Below are 15,152 nucleotides of genomic sequence, written 5' to 3'. Positions count from 1 at the left end.
AGTGATGCAAATAGTAAGGTGTCAGTTATATTTTATATATTGTGTAGATTCTTTGATTATTCATGTTGTATCTGGACTTTGACAAACAAATGATATATAGATAGACTTTTTTCAGTTTACTGCAAATGTTAAGTAATTAACAATTGTATATTGTGTTAAATACATAGTATTTTCACAAGACATATTCAAGAAGCTTCCCATCTAACACAAAATCAGGAACTCGGAACACCAACCAGTTCAAAAGAAAATTACAAAACATACCTCATTAGCCATTCGTACAAATTAGTTGGGTACCTAGACTCCAGGAGTCAAAATACTTTTTAGCTTCAAGAAAGTAGCATGACAAATAATAGTGTACTGTAAACAGATTTCTGTATTTCAAAAATACCAGTGTAACCAAGTAAATATCAAGCTGCTTCAATGAGATAAACAGAAGGTATGACTCCTTCTTGAGGGCATCTATGGAACACTGTGCATGAATGAACAAAAATCAATATCAGACTTGTATATGATAGGCTTAGTATTTGAATTTTGTGTTTCTGTATTGCTGGTTATTCTACAGTATTTCTGAGACTACTGTTTGTTTGGACAGTTGCAGCACTTTCAATGATCTTGCTCATACTAGTCACTTATTTTATGTGTATTTAATGTCAGCAACACTTGGGTTTTGTGGACGACGAAGGAGTGTTGATTACTGTTTAGATCAGTCATCTACATAGTCTAAATTAACTTCATATTCGGTTGCCGAATACTTAAAATGTACAGAAGAGAACGCAAGTGCCAAGAGTGAATATGGTTCCATGGATGTTGAGCTTTCTCATTTGAGAGCTTTGTCCTGGAGGATCAGGAGGAAAATTACATGCTTCCCCAATAAGACATCTGCTCCCTGTAGTCACTTGCAAAATATCTTGAATCTCTGTGTTTCCTGTGGTAATAACTTCTTTTTCCAAGTAAGTTTCATCTGCCCCCTCCTCTGCAAATGAAATCCTTTGGTGAACCTTTAATATTGTCTCCACAACATTGGTGACCATTAACACTTTTATATTCCCCAATTAACCTACAAATGATGATAAGTGCATTCAAGTAATAAATTATGAGGCAGAATTGCAGGCCCAACTGCCAATTTGGTATTCAAATCACCAAACAATATAATTATTTTACTGTTTCTCATGCAGTCTCTCATAATTTGCTACAGTTTTACCTGAATATTGACATATTACCATCTGGTGCACCGTAGATGCAGGTAATGATTGAGCCAGTATTGCAGTGTGCAGTATGACTTACTCTAAGTCCCTCACCTTAAATAGTTTGACACATGTATCCTGACTATTGTAACTGAAACTGTTTCCTCTCTCTTTCACAAATTATGAAAATTGGACTATTATGCACTTAAATTCTGCAACTGTAAATATGATGAAAAGCTTCAGAGGCAATCAAACAGTGACAGAAAAGCACATAAAAGGTATTTTGGAACTGCTCACTAGGCTGGTAAATGGTAAACTAGTTCTTTTTTGGAACAAGAAGACCGAACACAGACCAACAGGAATACAACTGGATTCACACTGTGATATGCAAGTGGTGGTCTAGCTCTTGAATGGTGGGAATACAGGAAACGTGGGAGATGAAAGACAGCAGAAGAGGTTTGTCTTGTAATCCCACAGTCTGTATTTTCCCAAACATTCCCAGACGGTTTCTAAAATCCTATAATAACAGTTCCAAAACTCAGGCTGAAACAAGTTATTCATAAATAGAGAAGGAAGGGCTGGATATCATCTTTGGAGTGCACTAATTCTGCATTTTCCTCTCAGTATTTTATCACCGGGTAATGAGGGGTGCGACCCTTAATGGTTGCTTCATCTCCTCCATCAGTCTCATTGGGGGTGTCTCACATGTAACTGTTCACTGTTAGTTATGTGTAGTAGCTGCAAATGGAAAATGACATAACATGGATGGTGAATAGTTCGGCCTGTCATGCACACCAACCAGCTCCTCCGTGATGATATTTCCCTTGGGCAAAATCAACTCAGCTGTGGGACTGCCTGCACATCAATTTTGCTGCACCTCTCTTGAGAACCATGTGGCAAATCCTTGTTGCGTCTTTCTCCCTTTTTATTGATGTCACAAAACTGCAGCAGACAACAACAACGACTACTCAAGAAAACTTTTTCTATAAAATGTACACCTCACATCTTAGTCACAGTTAAAGGGCTGCAATTTATGCTAACTGTCTTCTGGCAATTCTGCACCTGTGATGGCATCAAACATATCATGGCTCATCCACTTTGTCCTGCCCCAATGGCCTGGTGAATCATTTTGTTTGCACCATTAAGACCCAACTGTCAAATGCTATGAGCACAGCTTAAACACATCAGCTCTCTTTTTCTAACAGAATGACAGCCATCCATATTTGAAGTCCATCAGTCCCCATAAACGCTTCTCAACATTTTACACCACTACCTGTTGAAGTCAAAGAAGTGACAACTTTTCATTTGTGGGCTCTCCAATACGGATGTGTGTCCTCAGGTGGGCCCCCACTTAGATCCCAGAACAAATCCTGATGCAACAAGATCATCAAGATGTTTTGGTGGTGACTGCACATGGAACATTCCACTAGGGACAATGGTGTCCTTCCATCTTCTTCGTACCTGTCACTGCAGGTCTTCATTGACTTAGACCCTGTTCCCCTTACCAGTGGAGTCACTTGTGCTTCTAGAGTCTCAATTGGGGCAAGCAGCTACTGCTTCTTCACTTCTTCTCCAGGACCAGCATGGACTCCCTAATGGTGCTGACTCACTGAGGCAGCACCAGCTTTCCCTGCATTGGCCAGGTTGTTTCAGCTCTTCCTGCCAATTCAAGAGGGGTGTGATCGTAAGTTGGTCATGGATAGGGACGGTTAACCTATTGAACAGAAGTGAGAATGTGTCCGTAACCTCTTGGTCTTAAATCAGCCAGCTGATGTGCTTGAAATGCTGTGCTGCTCACAGCGAATCAGCTCCACGTTGGTGTAAAGAGGCATGCTGATAGTATGGCATGCAGGTGATCAGACAGGATGCTTACGTACATGTCACCTGTCAGGTATAAGGAGTCCCGTATCACTCCAACTGCCCACGACCCACACCATTACAGTCTCCACAAGCTTGAACAGTCTCCTGGTGACATGCAGAATCCGTGGATTCATGAGGTGTCTCCATACCTGTACACGTCCATCCCCTCAATACAATTTGAAATATGGCTTGTTCCACCATGCAAAAAGTTTCCAGTCATCAACAGTCCAACATCGGTGTTGATGGGACCAGGCGAGGCTTAATGCTTTGTGTCATGCAGTCATCAAGGATAAACGAGTGAGCCTTCAGCTCTGAAAGCCCACATCAATGATGTTTCATTGAATGGTTCACATACTGACACTTACTGATGGCTCAGCATTGAAATCTGCAGCAATTTGCAGAAGGGTTGCATTTCTGTCATGTTGAATGATTCTCTTCAGTTGTTGTTGGTCCCATTCTAACAGGATCTTTTTCCAGCCACAGCAGTGTCAGAGATTCGATGTTTTACAAGATTCCTGATATTCATGGTGCACTCTTGAAATGATCGTAAGGGAAAATCCCGACTTCATTGCTACCTCAGAGATGCTGTCCCATTGATCGGGTGCTGACTATAACCTAGGTTCAAACTCTCTTAAATCTTGATAACCTGCCATTGTAGCAGTAGTAACCGATCTAACAACTACAACAGACACTTACATAAGCATTGCTGACTGCTGTGCCATATTCTGCCTGTTTAAGTATCTCTGTACTTGAATATGTGTGCCTGTACCAGTTTTCTTGGTGCTGCTATGTATTTTTCTGTTGTTCAGTGTTTGGCATTAGATCATGTGTATAAAGATACAGCTGTATTACAGTTGATGGGTATTCTAGTTTCTCTCACAGCTTCCTCTACTGCTGTCAAGATAACATATGCTTATATGCTCCATACTGGGATTTGTAAGCATTTTCTGGTCAAAGGTAGCTAATGCATAATATCTAGTGCTCAAAGATGTGTGAAGTCCAAAGGAAATAGCAGTGCATGTTGGTGTTAGAAAAACAGCAACACTAGCCCCTCATTCTGGAGATTCTTGCATGCTATATCGTGTACTAACTGTGAGAAGTCGCAGACTTGGCACTTTGCTGTTGTACTCTCCTAGACTGCAGGTAAATGTTTTCATTGTCTTTCTAAAGATTTCAATCTATTTTGTTTGTATAATCAGTTCTGCAAACAGGGTTGCAAAAGGAAATGAAAGCAATGTAGCGTCCACAAGAACCAAAATATGATAGCCAAATTTACAACTTCATGGAATAAGATGCAAAGAAATTAGAACTATGGGAATGACAGTTGTGAAACAGCAACTATGATTATTTCCCAGTCTACAGAATTTAATTGTCTCTATCAAAGTAACAATTTTAACATAAACTTACATTACTAGACTATGCACCTCATTTGCACAACTTGTTAACAAAGTTTTCGTGAGTACTTTCCATAAACTGACTTGCATAAAATTTGTAATAGGTATCAAGTTTCCGTTGGCATGAACAAACTGAAAGAGTTGATTCCCACTAAAAATGAAAGTTTACCAAAAGATCTGCAGGCAGAGCTCTAAAACAGATCTTCAAGGGGCAAAATTTTGTTAATTTGTGGGTTTCTTTACTTTTACAGTGCATGCATTAAAAGTTATGACATCATTTGTGATTACCTACTGGTACAAGAAAGTGTTTACTGCACTAGCTGTAGCAGTAAACTCTGAAGTATCAAGCATAATCTTAACATGATGAAGGGTGTACTGAAAATTATGTAATGTCTCCAAATTTTTATGTGAAAACTCTTAACGTTTTTTGAATAAAACAAAAATTATTACTGTTCTGAGTCTTTATTCTTCATGTCTACATATCACAGTCCTCTACAGCTAGAGCACTCTGAACTGTAGAGTGTAACATGTAGTTTGTAATGTATCTGTGTTGGTGCACGAGACATATGAAGCACCCTCTCCTTTCACATGGTAATGTCAAGCCACACACAAGCACTGTGACATCCATGACAACCTAGTGCCTTGGGATCACAGTCACTGATATCCACCATATAGTTCTGACTTCACAGCATCCAGTTATCATCTGTTCCCAAAACTTAATGAACACTTTTGAGGACTTTATTTGATAGTGAGGAAGTGATGCAAGCAGATGTGAGGTTGTGGCTACATTAACAAAGTTAGCATTCTACAGTGACGGTATCAACAAACTGGTCTCTCTTTGCGAGAAATGTGTACATTGACAGGGTGACTATGCTGGGAAATAAAAATGTAGACATTAAGAACGAAGATGTAAAATGTTAATAATGTTCGTTTTATTTAAAAAGCTTTAATAATTTTCACATAAAAATTTGAAGGCATTACTTTTCAACAAGCCCTCGTATTAATTTATTACTACTTTACTACTAGCTATATTCATGGCATATTGTGCAAACAGTATTCACATATATCACTGAATGTACCAAATAAATTATATCATTGTACAACACATAGTTCAGATGGTATGTCGTCATGAACATTGAGCTGAGTGAAAATGAAACTGCAGGGCAAAATTCGCTAAAGGAACAGGTGAAATATGTGTACAAATACATGTGAAGTACATTAAATATACACTCCTGGAAATTGAAATAAGAACACCGTGAATTCATTGTCCCAGGAAGGGGGAACATTATTGACACATTCCTGGGGTCAGATACATCACATGATCACACTGACAGAACCACAGGCACATAGACACAGGCAACAGAGCATGCACAATGTCGGCACTAGTACAGTGTATATCCACCTTTCGCAGCAATGCAGGCTGCTATTCTCCCATGGAAACGATCGTAGAGATGCTGGATGTAGTCCTGTGGAACGGCTTGCCATGCCATTTCCACATGGCGCCTCAGTTGGACCAGCGTTCGTGCTGGACATGCAGACCGCGTGAGACGACGCTTCATCCAGTCCCAAACATGCTCAATCGGGGACGGATCCGGAGATCTTGCTGGCCAGGGTAGTTGACTTACACATTCTAGAGCACATTGGGTGGCACGGGATACATGCGGACGTGCATTGTCCTGTTGGAACAGCAAGTTCCCTTGCCGGTCTAGGAATGGTAGAATGATGGGTTCGATGACGGTTTGGATGTACCGTGCACTATTCAGTGTCCCCTCGACGATCACCAGAGGTGTACGGCCAGTGTAGGAGATCGCTCCCCACACCATGATGCCGGGTGTTGGCCCTGTGTGCCTCGGTCATATGTAGTCCTGATTGTGGCGCTCACCTGCACGGCGCCAAACACGCATACGACCATCATTGGCACCAAGGCAGAAGCGACTCTCATCGCTGAAGACGACACGTCTCCATTCGTCCCTCCATTCACGCCTGTCGCGACACCACTGGAGGCGGGCTGCACGATGTTGGAGCGTGAGCGGAAGATGGCCTAACGGTGTGCGGAACCGTAGCCCAGCTTCATAGAGACGGTTGCGAATGGTCCTCGCCGATACCCCAGGAGCAACAGTGTCCCTAATTTGCTGGGAAGTGGCGGTGCGGTCCCCTACGGCACTGCGTAGGATCCTACGGTCTTGGCGTGCATCCGTGCGTCGCTGCGGTGCGGTCCCAGGTCGACGGGCATGTGCACCTTCCGCCGACCACTGGCGACAACATCGATGTACTGTGGAGACCTCACGCCTCACGTGTTGAGCAATTCGGCGGCACGTCCACCCGGCCTCCCGCATGCCCACTATACGCCCTCGCTCAAAGTCCGTCAACTGCACATACGGTTCACGTCCACGCTGTCGCGGCATGCTACCAGTGTTAAAGACTGCGATTGAGCTCCGTATGCCACGGCAAACTGGCTGACACTGACGGCGGCGGTGCACAAACGCTGCGCAGCTAGCGCCATTCGACGGCCAACACCGCGGTTCCTGGTGTGTCCGCTGTGCCGTGCGTGTGATCATTGCTTGTACAGCCCTCTCGCAGTGTCCGGAGCAAATATGGTGGGTCTGACACACCGGTGTCAATGTGTTCTTTTTTCCATTTCCAGGAGTGTATGTAATATGTGCTTATGCAGACAAATCCATGGGTAAAGAGCTTTTCCTACATGCCTCAACTGATTTCTACCTAATTTGGTATATAAATTATTTACTATCCAGAAAGAAACACTGTGGGGGTAAGAACCAGCAACCTCCTGTTGGAGCGAGAGTGATAACATGGAGAGAAAAGGAAAGAGGAGAAGATGAACAAAGATAGGGAAGAGGAAGAGAATGACGGAGCAAGAGGGAAGGAGGAGATGGACTAACAGAAGATTGAAAAAATATATACCTGGGCAATGCCAGGTAATCAGCTAGTACTTTTTATAAAATGAATTTCAATTTGTTACTCATTGCTTCATTTATAATTTTTTCATAAAATTTAGACTAGTCTGGAAGTTTGCTTCTTTGCCCAGTCTCACCCTTCTGTACATTAACTTATCTGTAATGTAATATTACCAGGAAAAATTTACAGTTTTACTATATTTGGATATTAGATGTGCAACTAAAACTTTGTAAAGGTTTACTTTCTAAGGACATTGTTTCAAAAGTCAGTTAAAAATAATCCATCAATAAGATATGTCAAAAAACTAATATTAAGTATCAATGGCCAAGGAACTATTTAATTCAAGACAAATGTAAGAAACTTTTAGTTATTATTAATACTTTTAATACCACTGCCAATTTGAGTAGTCACCTATCTACCTATATGTTCCACTAGCCTATATAAAGCATAGCTTAGGGCATTCCATTTACATGTGGAGAAAGTGAAAGGTGGCTGTTCATAATCTCTTTGTACAAACCCTAATTTCTCATCTTCTTATCATGAATACTACATGAGATATACAATGGAGGGAGCACATTTATTCAAGTACCTGCCTGGAATATTAGTTTCCTAAATCTATCTAATAATGTCTCATTAGACCAAACTGAATTTCTTTAAAATGTTATGTGAGCATCTTGATAACTTTTTTGTATAGGCTGTAATTGGACATTATAATCATGATTCAGAATTCCTTAAACATCTGCTGCCAAGACTAACTCACATGGAATCTGAATACTGAAGCAGTGCCCTAGAATAGGTCATACTATCTTTCTTGTATGTTATATCCTTTACAGGTGTGCCATACTTTTAGAGAATCCTCCCAACAAGTTTAAAGTCTTCCGTTCAACCAACTACCTCACTACTCGTGTCATATTTCTGTTCGATTTCATAATGGTTTGTAGAACTACCTCAAACTGCTTACATAATGTAACAACCTCCAGAAATTTATCATTAAAATTCTAATCACTTGCTATGTAAAAGTTTCTCTTGCTTGTGGAAATTTTCTTATATTCATACATTAAAAGAAAAAAGAACAAGAAATCGAAATATGTCAAAGCCATTATACATTTTTCCAGTCATCCAAAAATGCTTGCATACTCAATACTACACATTTTTAATTGTGTAATGTGTTGGGAACCAAATCCACATTGGCATGGGAGTGAATGGAAAATACAGCAGCTGAGTAGTGCCAAATTATTATTTATCAAAAAATGAAGTATGGTTGTCAGTTAATTAAAACTATAAATACATAATAAAAAAGGAAGAACAGCATTTTCCTAACAGTGTACCAGATGTTCATTGGATAGTAGCATAAGTGAGGTGCACAAACACCAGCATAGAAATTGTGGAAATCACCATCTACCTGTTGTACTGCACCAGGAGGGGACACACTCTGTAATCCTATTTCAACATAATGAAGGTGTGAAACATTTTGAAATTCATGATAATTTTGTTTGCATATATTTGATATTCATTGCAGATTGAAATGCCTGTTTTTGCAAATGTAAGTTTACAAATGAAATCAGAAGTTTGCAAATGGTGTAACATGCAAGTCCTTCCTGATCTTTGTCAGGTAAATAGCATCGTGACTCCAGAAAACACTTCAGTTATTGAAGAAAATGTGATGGAAAACTGCAAAGTGACACTGGATGACATCACCACAACTTTAAACATAAGTTCAGGACATCTCACTGTGAATTATGAGCTCCAATTCCATAAAGCATCCATGTTGTAGATAATTTCTAAATTGAAAGAGTGATGTGTTGATGCACGTGAACAGCTTCTGTCGTATGTAGTACAAGAAGGTGATTCCTCCCTTGCAAAAATTGTCAGTGATTATGAAACAATTTCTCATACATCAAACCAAACAGATTTTTAACTCAAGTAACAGAAGAGGAAAGCTTAAGTTCATCCTCTTTTGAGATGAAAAAATTGTCATCGAGGAGTACAACATCTAATGAGAAATGACTATTGCTAGCATATAACACTCAGATTCGCAAGTTCTGGAGTTTAAGTGTATTCTGTATCTGCCATATCCACTAGATTTTTTGTATGCTTGGACCATTCAAAGAAGTATAATGTGTCAATAAGTTTTCTCATTACTAGGCACATGTTGTTGCACAGACACCCTTGCAAATTTATTTTTGTGGGAATTCAGGCTCTTTGCAAATGCTGGTCAACTTAAAGTGAGCAAGGGGGACATTACTGGAGGAAAAAGCGATACAAACATGTATCACATATGCGTTTTGAACAACATTTAAAACAAATATTTAGGGATTTCATTTAACTGGTCATCATAGCAAGAGAAAAAGAAAACCTACCAGCTCTTTGAGCCTGAGAAACAGAACATAACTACAATCTTCAATGGTTCATAACTTTTTAACATCAACTGCCAAAAGAGGAAGGACAGTTTTTCTTACAAAGGGTGCAGGTTGAACGCAGGAAGAATGTAGATCTAGGAACCATCATTATAACAGTTGTAAATTATTGTAGCCATGTTGGGAAAGTACCAGAGCTTCAAGCACTAATAGAAAGCACTTATTCTCAAATCGTTATAGGCACTGAAAGCTGGCTAAAGCCAGAGATAAGTGCAGCAAAGTTTTTTGTAAAGGATCTATTGGAGTTCATAAAGGCTAGGCTTAAACTGTTGGCGGTGGTGTGTTTGTTGTTGTGAGAAGTAGTTTATCTTGCAGCAAAATTGAAGTAGATAGTTCCTGTGAGTTAATATGAGTAGAGGTCATTCTTGGCAACCAGAATAAAATAATATTTGGATCCTTTTACCGACCTTCCACTTGAGATGATACAATAGCTGAAAGGTTCAAGAAAACTTGAGTCTAATTTTGAACACATACCTGACTCATACAACTATAGGTGGAGGTGACTTCAATTTACCCTCGATATGTTGGCAAAAATACATGTTTAAATCCAGACATTCATAAAAAGCATCATCCAAAATTGTGCTAAATGCATTCTCTGAAAATTATTTTGAGCAATTGGTTCATGAGCCCACTGGAATAGTAAATGGTTGTAAAAACACACTTGACCTCTTGGCAACAAATAATCTGAGCTAATAACAAGCATCAAAATGGGTAGAGTGATTAGTGAATACAGGGTCAAATGCCGTAACTCCCAGATCCGCTAAAAATAAACAAAAAATATATCTATTCAAAAAAGCAGACAAAAACTATGGAGAGACAATCCCCACTCCTTCCACATTAACAATGTAAGCACAGACCACGTGTGGCTTGAATTCAAAGTAATAGTGTCAACAGCAATTGAGACATTTATACCAAATAAATTAACAAATGATGGAGCTGATCTCCCATGGTATATGAAACATGTCAGAAAACTGTTGCAGAAACCACAAAAAATGCATGCCAAATTTAAACAAACTCAAAACCCCAAGGTTGGAAATCTTTTATAGAAGCTCGAAATTTAGCATGGATCTCAATGTGAGATGCTTATAATAGTTTTCACAATGAAACTTTGTCTTGAAACCTGGCAGAAAATTCAAGGAGATTCCGGTCATATGTAAAATATGCCAGCAGCAAGACACAGTCAATACCGTATCTGCGTGATAGCAATGGAAACAGTATTGAACACAGCCTTACAAAATTCCTTTATCAAAGAAGACAAAGTAAATATTCCAGAATTTGAATGAAGAACAGCTGCCAATATGACTTGGAATAGTGAAGCAGCTTAAATCACTTAATGAAAGCAAGTCTTCCAATCCAGATTATATACCAATCAGGTTTGTTTCAGAGTATGCTGATGCAATAGCTCCATATTTAACAATTATATATAACTGCTCACTTGACATAAGATCCATACCCAAAGAGTGGAAAGTTGCAGACATCACACCAATATTCATGAAAAGCAATAGGAGTAATCCACTTAGTTACAGGCCCATATCATTAACATCAATATCATGCAGGATTTTGGAACATACATTATGTTCGAACATTATGCATTATGTTGAAGAAAATGAGCAATTAATACTTAATCAACATGGATTTAGAAAACATAGTTCTTTATCCACATGAAGTGTTGAGTGCTATTGATAAAGGATTTCAAATTGATTCCATATTTCTAGAATTCCAGAAGGCTTTTGACACCATACCTCACAAGCAGCTTGTAATCAAATTGCGTGCTTATGGAATATCGTCCCAGTTATGCAATTGGATTCATGATTTCCTGTCAGAGAGGTCACAGTTTGTAGTGATTTACAGAAAGTCAGCAAATAAAACAGAAATGATTTCTGGCATTCTCCAAGGTAGTATTATAGGCCCTCTATGTACCTTATCTATATCAACTATTTAGGAGACAATCTGAGCAACCATCTTCGGTTGTTTGTAGGCAATGCTCTTGTTTATCATCTAATAAAGTCATCAGAAGATCAAGACCAATTGCAAAATGACTTAGATACAATATCTGTATAGTGCAAAAATTGGCATTTGAGGCTAAATAATGAAAAGTGTGAGGTCATCCACATGAGTGCTAAAACAAATCCATTAAACTACCGTTAGATGATAAATCAATAAGTTCTAAAGGCCATAAATTCAACTAAATATCTAGTAATTACAATTACAAATAACTTAAACTGGAAAGAACACACAGAAAATATCATGGGGAAGGCGAGCCAAGGACTATGTTTTATTGGTGGAACATTTAGAAGATCTACTAAAGAGACTGCCTACACAATACTTGTACATCCTCTTTTGGTGTACTGCAGCATGGTTTGGGATCCTTATAATATAGGATTAACAAAAGACATTAAAAAAATTCAAAGAAGGTCAGCATGTCGTGTATTATCAAGAAATAAGGAAAAGAGTGTCATGGACATGATACAGGATATGAGGTGCACATCATTAAAACAAAGGCATTTCTCGTTGCAGCAGGATCTCCTCATGGAATTTCAATTGCCAATTTTCTCCTCTGAATGTGAAAATATTTTGTTGATGCTTACCACATAGGGAGCAATGATCATCATAGTAAATGAAGGGAAATCATAGCTCGCATGGAGAGATATAGGTGCTCGTATTTGTGGAGTAGCTATGGACATATAGACCTTAAGATACTGATACTTACCATGAAACAACAGGTATTTTTCTGTATAGTGGAGTATTTCATACAAATAAACTTTGTTTAATGAACATTTGATGAACAGTGAGCTTATGAAAATAAATTTCAGATGTATGTAAAATTCTTAATATTTCTCACTTCACTCTAAAAATGATTTCCACAATACAGATTATAAATACATCATGTGCAAATTTGTCATGCCATAAGTGAGTTTGTTAAATTCTAAAGCAAAACAATGGAATATTAGCAAAAATTATATTTTAAGTTGCCATCAAAAATATTGCCTTGAACGAAACTGATCGAAATTTCTATCTTTTAATACTCATTCAAAAATAAGTCATACCTGCCCATGCATTCCAGTGTTGCCTCAGTAATATCATAAGTAGGTAAAACAATATCCATTGTATCATCAGAACCACACCAAGAAAATACTGGCACTTTCGGACCCTTTTCAGTGCTGACAAGTGGCCAGTCTCCTAGGTTCATAAAAAATTCCAGATCTGGAAGAACTACTTTACGTGCCAAAGATAATAATATGGCATCCATGAACATCTTGAAACCAACATATTTTCCATAACATTTTCTGTATATCTAAAACAACAACAAAAATCTAAAAATACTAGGCTCCATTATTTTATGTACCTTGCTTAAAAAGGAAGAAATAGCAATACCTCATTATCTTTAATGACATAGTTACAGAGGCTAGTGCTGCCTGGACTGTCATACTTTTTAAGAATGCTTCTTCTGACTTCAGTGAGATTCACATTAGGAAATAGCTTAAGATCTTCTGTAATCTGTTCATATTCTCTTTGACAACCAAACTTGGTTAACCACTCAGAAATAGATTCAGCTGGGCAGTAACAGTCCTCAGAAAAGATTGGCCCTGGGGAAAAGATGTTCATGCTCTTAGTTTCTTCCTTTTTATGACAGAAATACCATATACAAATGCATAGATGTTCTCATACACTGCATTTAGCCTCTCATTGGCAATTACACAGTTCAATATACAGTATTAATCACCATGGACACTACTTTCAGCAGTATTTGAAACACTTCATGTCAGAGAGATAATGAAATCATACGAAAAGAATAATAATAGTCAATACATAGAGAAGGCACTTAAAGCCAGGCAGGCACACTGAAAAAAGACTGATAGATATTATTTAGCAATTATTTAGCTAGCTTATCATATGCACGGGACACTCACACAAATTAAAAGTGCCCTCTCTCTGTGAAATTGTCTGCCCTAGTGCTCCCACACCCTCTTCACTCTAGTCAACAGGCTAAGTATTGGTAGTATGCCGTGTTCGCATCGGCCATCTCTTTGTAATTATGCTGTACAGATGGAGGTGATATTTTAATTTTAACTACTGATGACGCCTTTGCCACAATTGTTTTATGCATCTCTATTGCAGGATATGATTTTAGTAAGTGACTAAAAGTTTTTGTGCTTGTAATACTTTGGTATTTTTCATGGTTACTTGAAGCTATAAGTGTTCTATCTCAGTTATGTTGCTAATTTTTTTGTTAATGAAGGTGTCTTCCCATTCAGGTGTATTTTTGCTTCTGATGAAGGTATAATCAGATATACCGAAACTGTGGTCAACGATTTCAATAAATCTTTATTCTGAAACTGGTTGGCTGTTATCATTTACTGTGAAGATTTTCAACAGTTGCTGCTTCAGCCATGTTTAAAATTTTGAAATTTTGGAATTGTTACACTACCTTTCTTACTGCTTCTTTTTTTACACAATCACAATACAAGACACAAAAGTAAATTTCACATGGACTTTTCCTCCTTGTCTAGGGTTCAGAATGGATTTATGTACTTTCGTGAAAATTTACTTAACATATTCTTGTCTCACATAAAGCAGAAACTGGGGAATCCCTGCCAATTCAAAAGAAAATTAAAAATGTGCCTCATTAACCACTCTTTCTAAAAATTATCTGAATATCTTTATTCAAGGATTGAAACATCAGGTTATCTGCATGGCAAGTAGCAATGTTTGTTGCAAAGTTGCATGATAAGTAGTGAAGTACATTAAAAAGTACTCTGTATTTACAAATCCTGACAAATATTTTGTTTGAAATATACCGCTGTAATCTAGTAAATATCAAGCTATCAATAGCAGACTACAGCAGCTACCTAGCATAACAGAGAAGACAGCAGCAGCTTCTTCTACGCCCCCCCCCCCCCCCCCCCCTTCCCTGTCACTACCCACACAAAGTAGCAGCTTTTGTTTCATTTCAGTTGATTATGTCACTGACATATGACAAGCATGGATAGCTTTTACCAATATAGTGATAGCTTATTGTTGATACAGTATACAGATTAAGTTTCTTTGGTTTCCTCGTATTTTGTTAATATATATCTCGACACATTCCACAACCCTGAAGGTTCTCCTTGTTGATGGAATCTGCAGAACTTATGAATGAATGAATGAATAAATGAATGAATGACTTCTTTCGTGTTTCTTTTTTAAATAACTGACATTATTATTTCTAGATTCTAGGAAAAGAATTAACGCTTTTTACTGATATGGATTACTGCACTGAATATAAATATGGAGGCATTCAAACAGTTTTCTTGGTAAAGATTTGTCATCTACAATGAAACTATATCATGTGCTATGTGTTTGCTGCTTTGAACAAAAGTTTATGACATACTTATCGTTCT

At 38.2% G+C, this 15,152-nt stretch overlaps 1 protein-coding gene across 1 annotated transcript in view; it reads right to left on the bottom strand.

Moving 5' to 3' along the window:
- The window catches only part of LOC126336667 (protein O-glucosyltransferase 2-like), a 60,101-nt gene that overhangs the window by 16,218 nt on the left and 28,731 nt on the right, over positions 1 to 15,152 (bottom strand). Inside the window, exons 3-4 of the mRNA XM_050000614.1 lie at positions 13,147 to 13,358; positions 12,819 to 13,066 (exon numbers count right to left, since the gene is read on the bottom strand). Coding sequence (XP_049856571.1) covers positions 12,819 to 13,066; positions 13,147 to 13,358 — 460 coding nt within the window. The remainder of the gene's footprint in view (positions 1 to 12,818; positions 13,067 to 13,146; positions 13,359 to 15,152) is intronic.

The sequence above is a fragment of the Schistocerca gregaria genome, chromosome 2 (assembly GCF_023897955.1).
Source record: "Schistocerca gregaria isolate iqSchGreg1 chromosome 2, iqSchGreg1.2, whole genome shotgun sequence".
In the NCBI taxonomy this organism is placed as follows: domain Eukaryota; kingdom Metazoa; phylum Arthropoda; class Insecta; order Orthoptera; family Acrididae; genus Schistocerca; species Schistocerca gregaria.
This window is presented reverse-complemented; position numbering and strand designations above follow the sequence as displayed.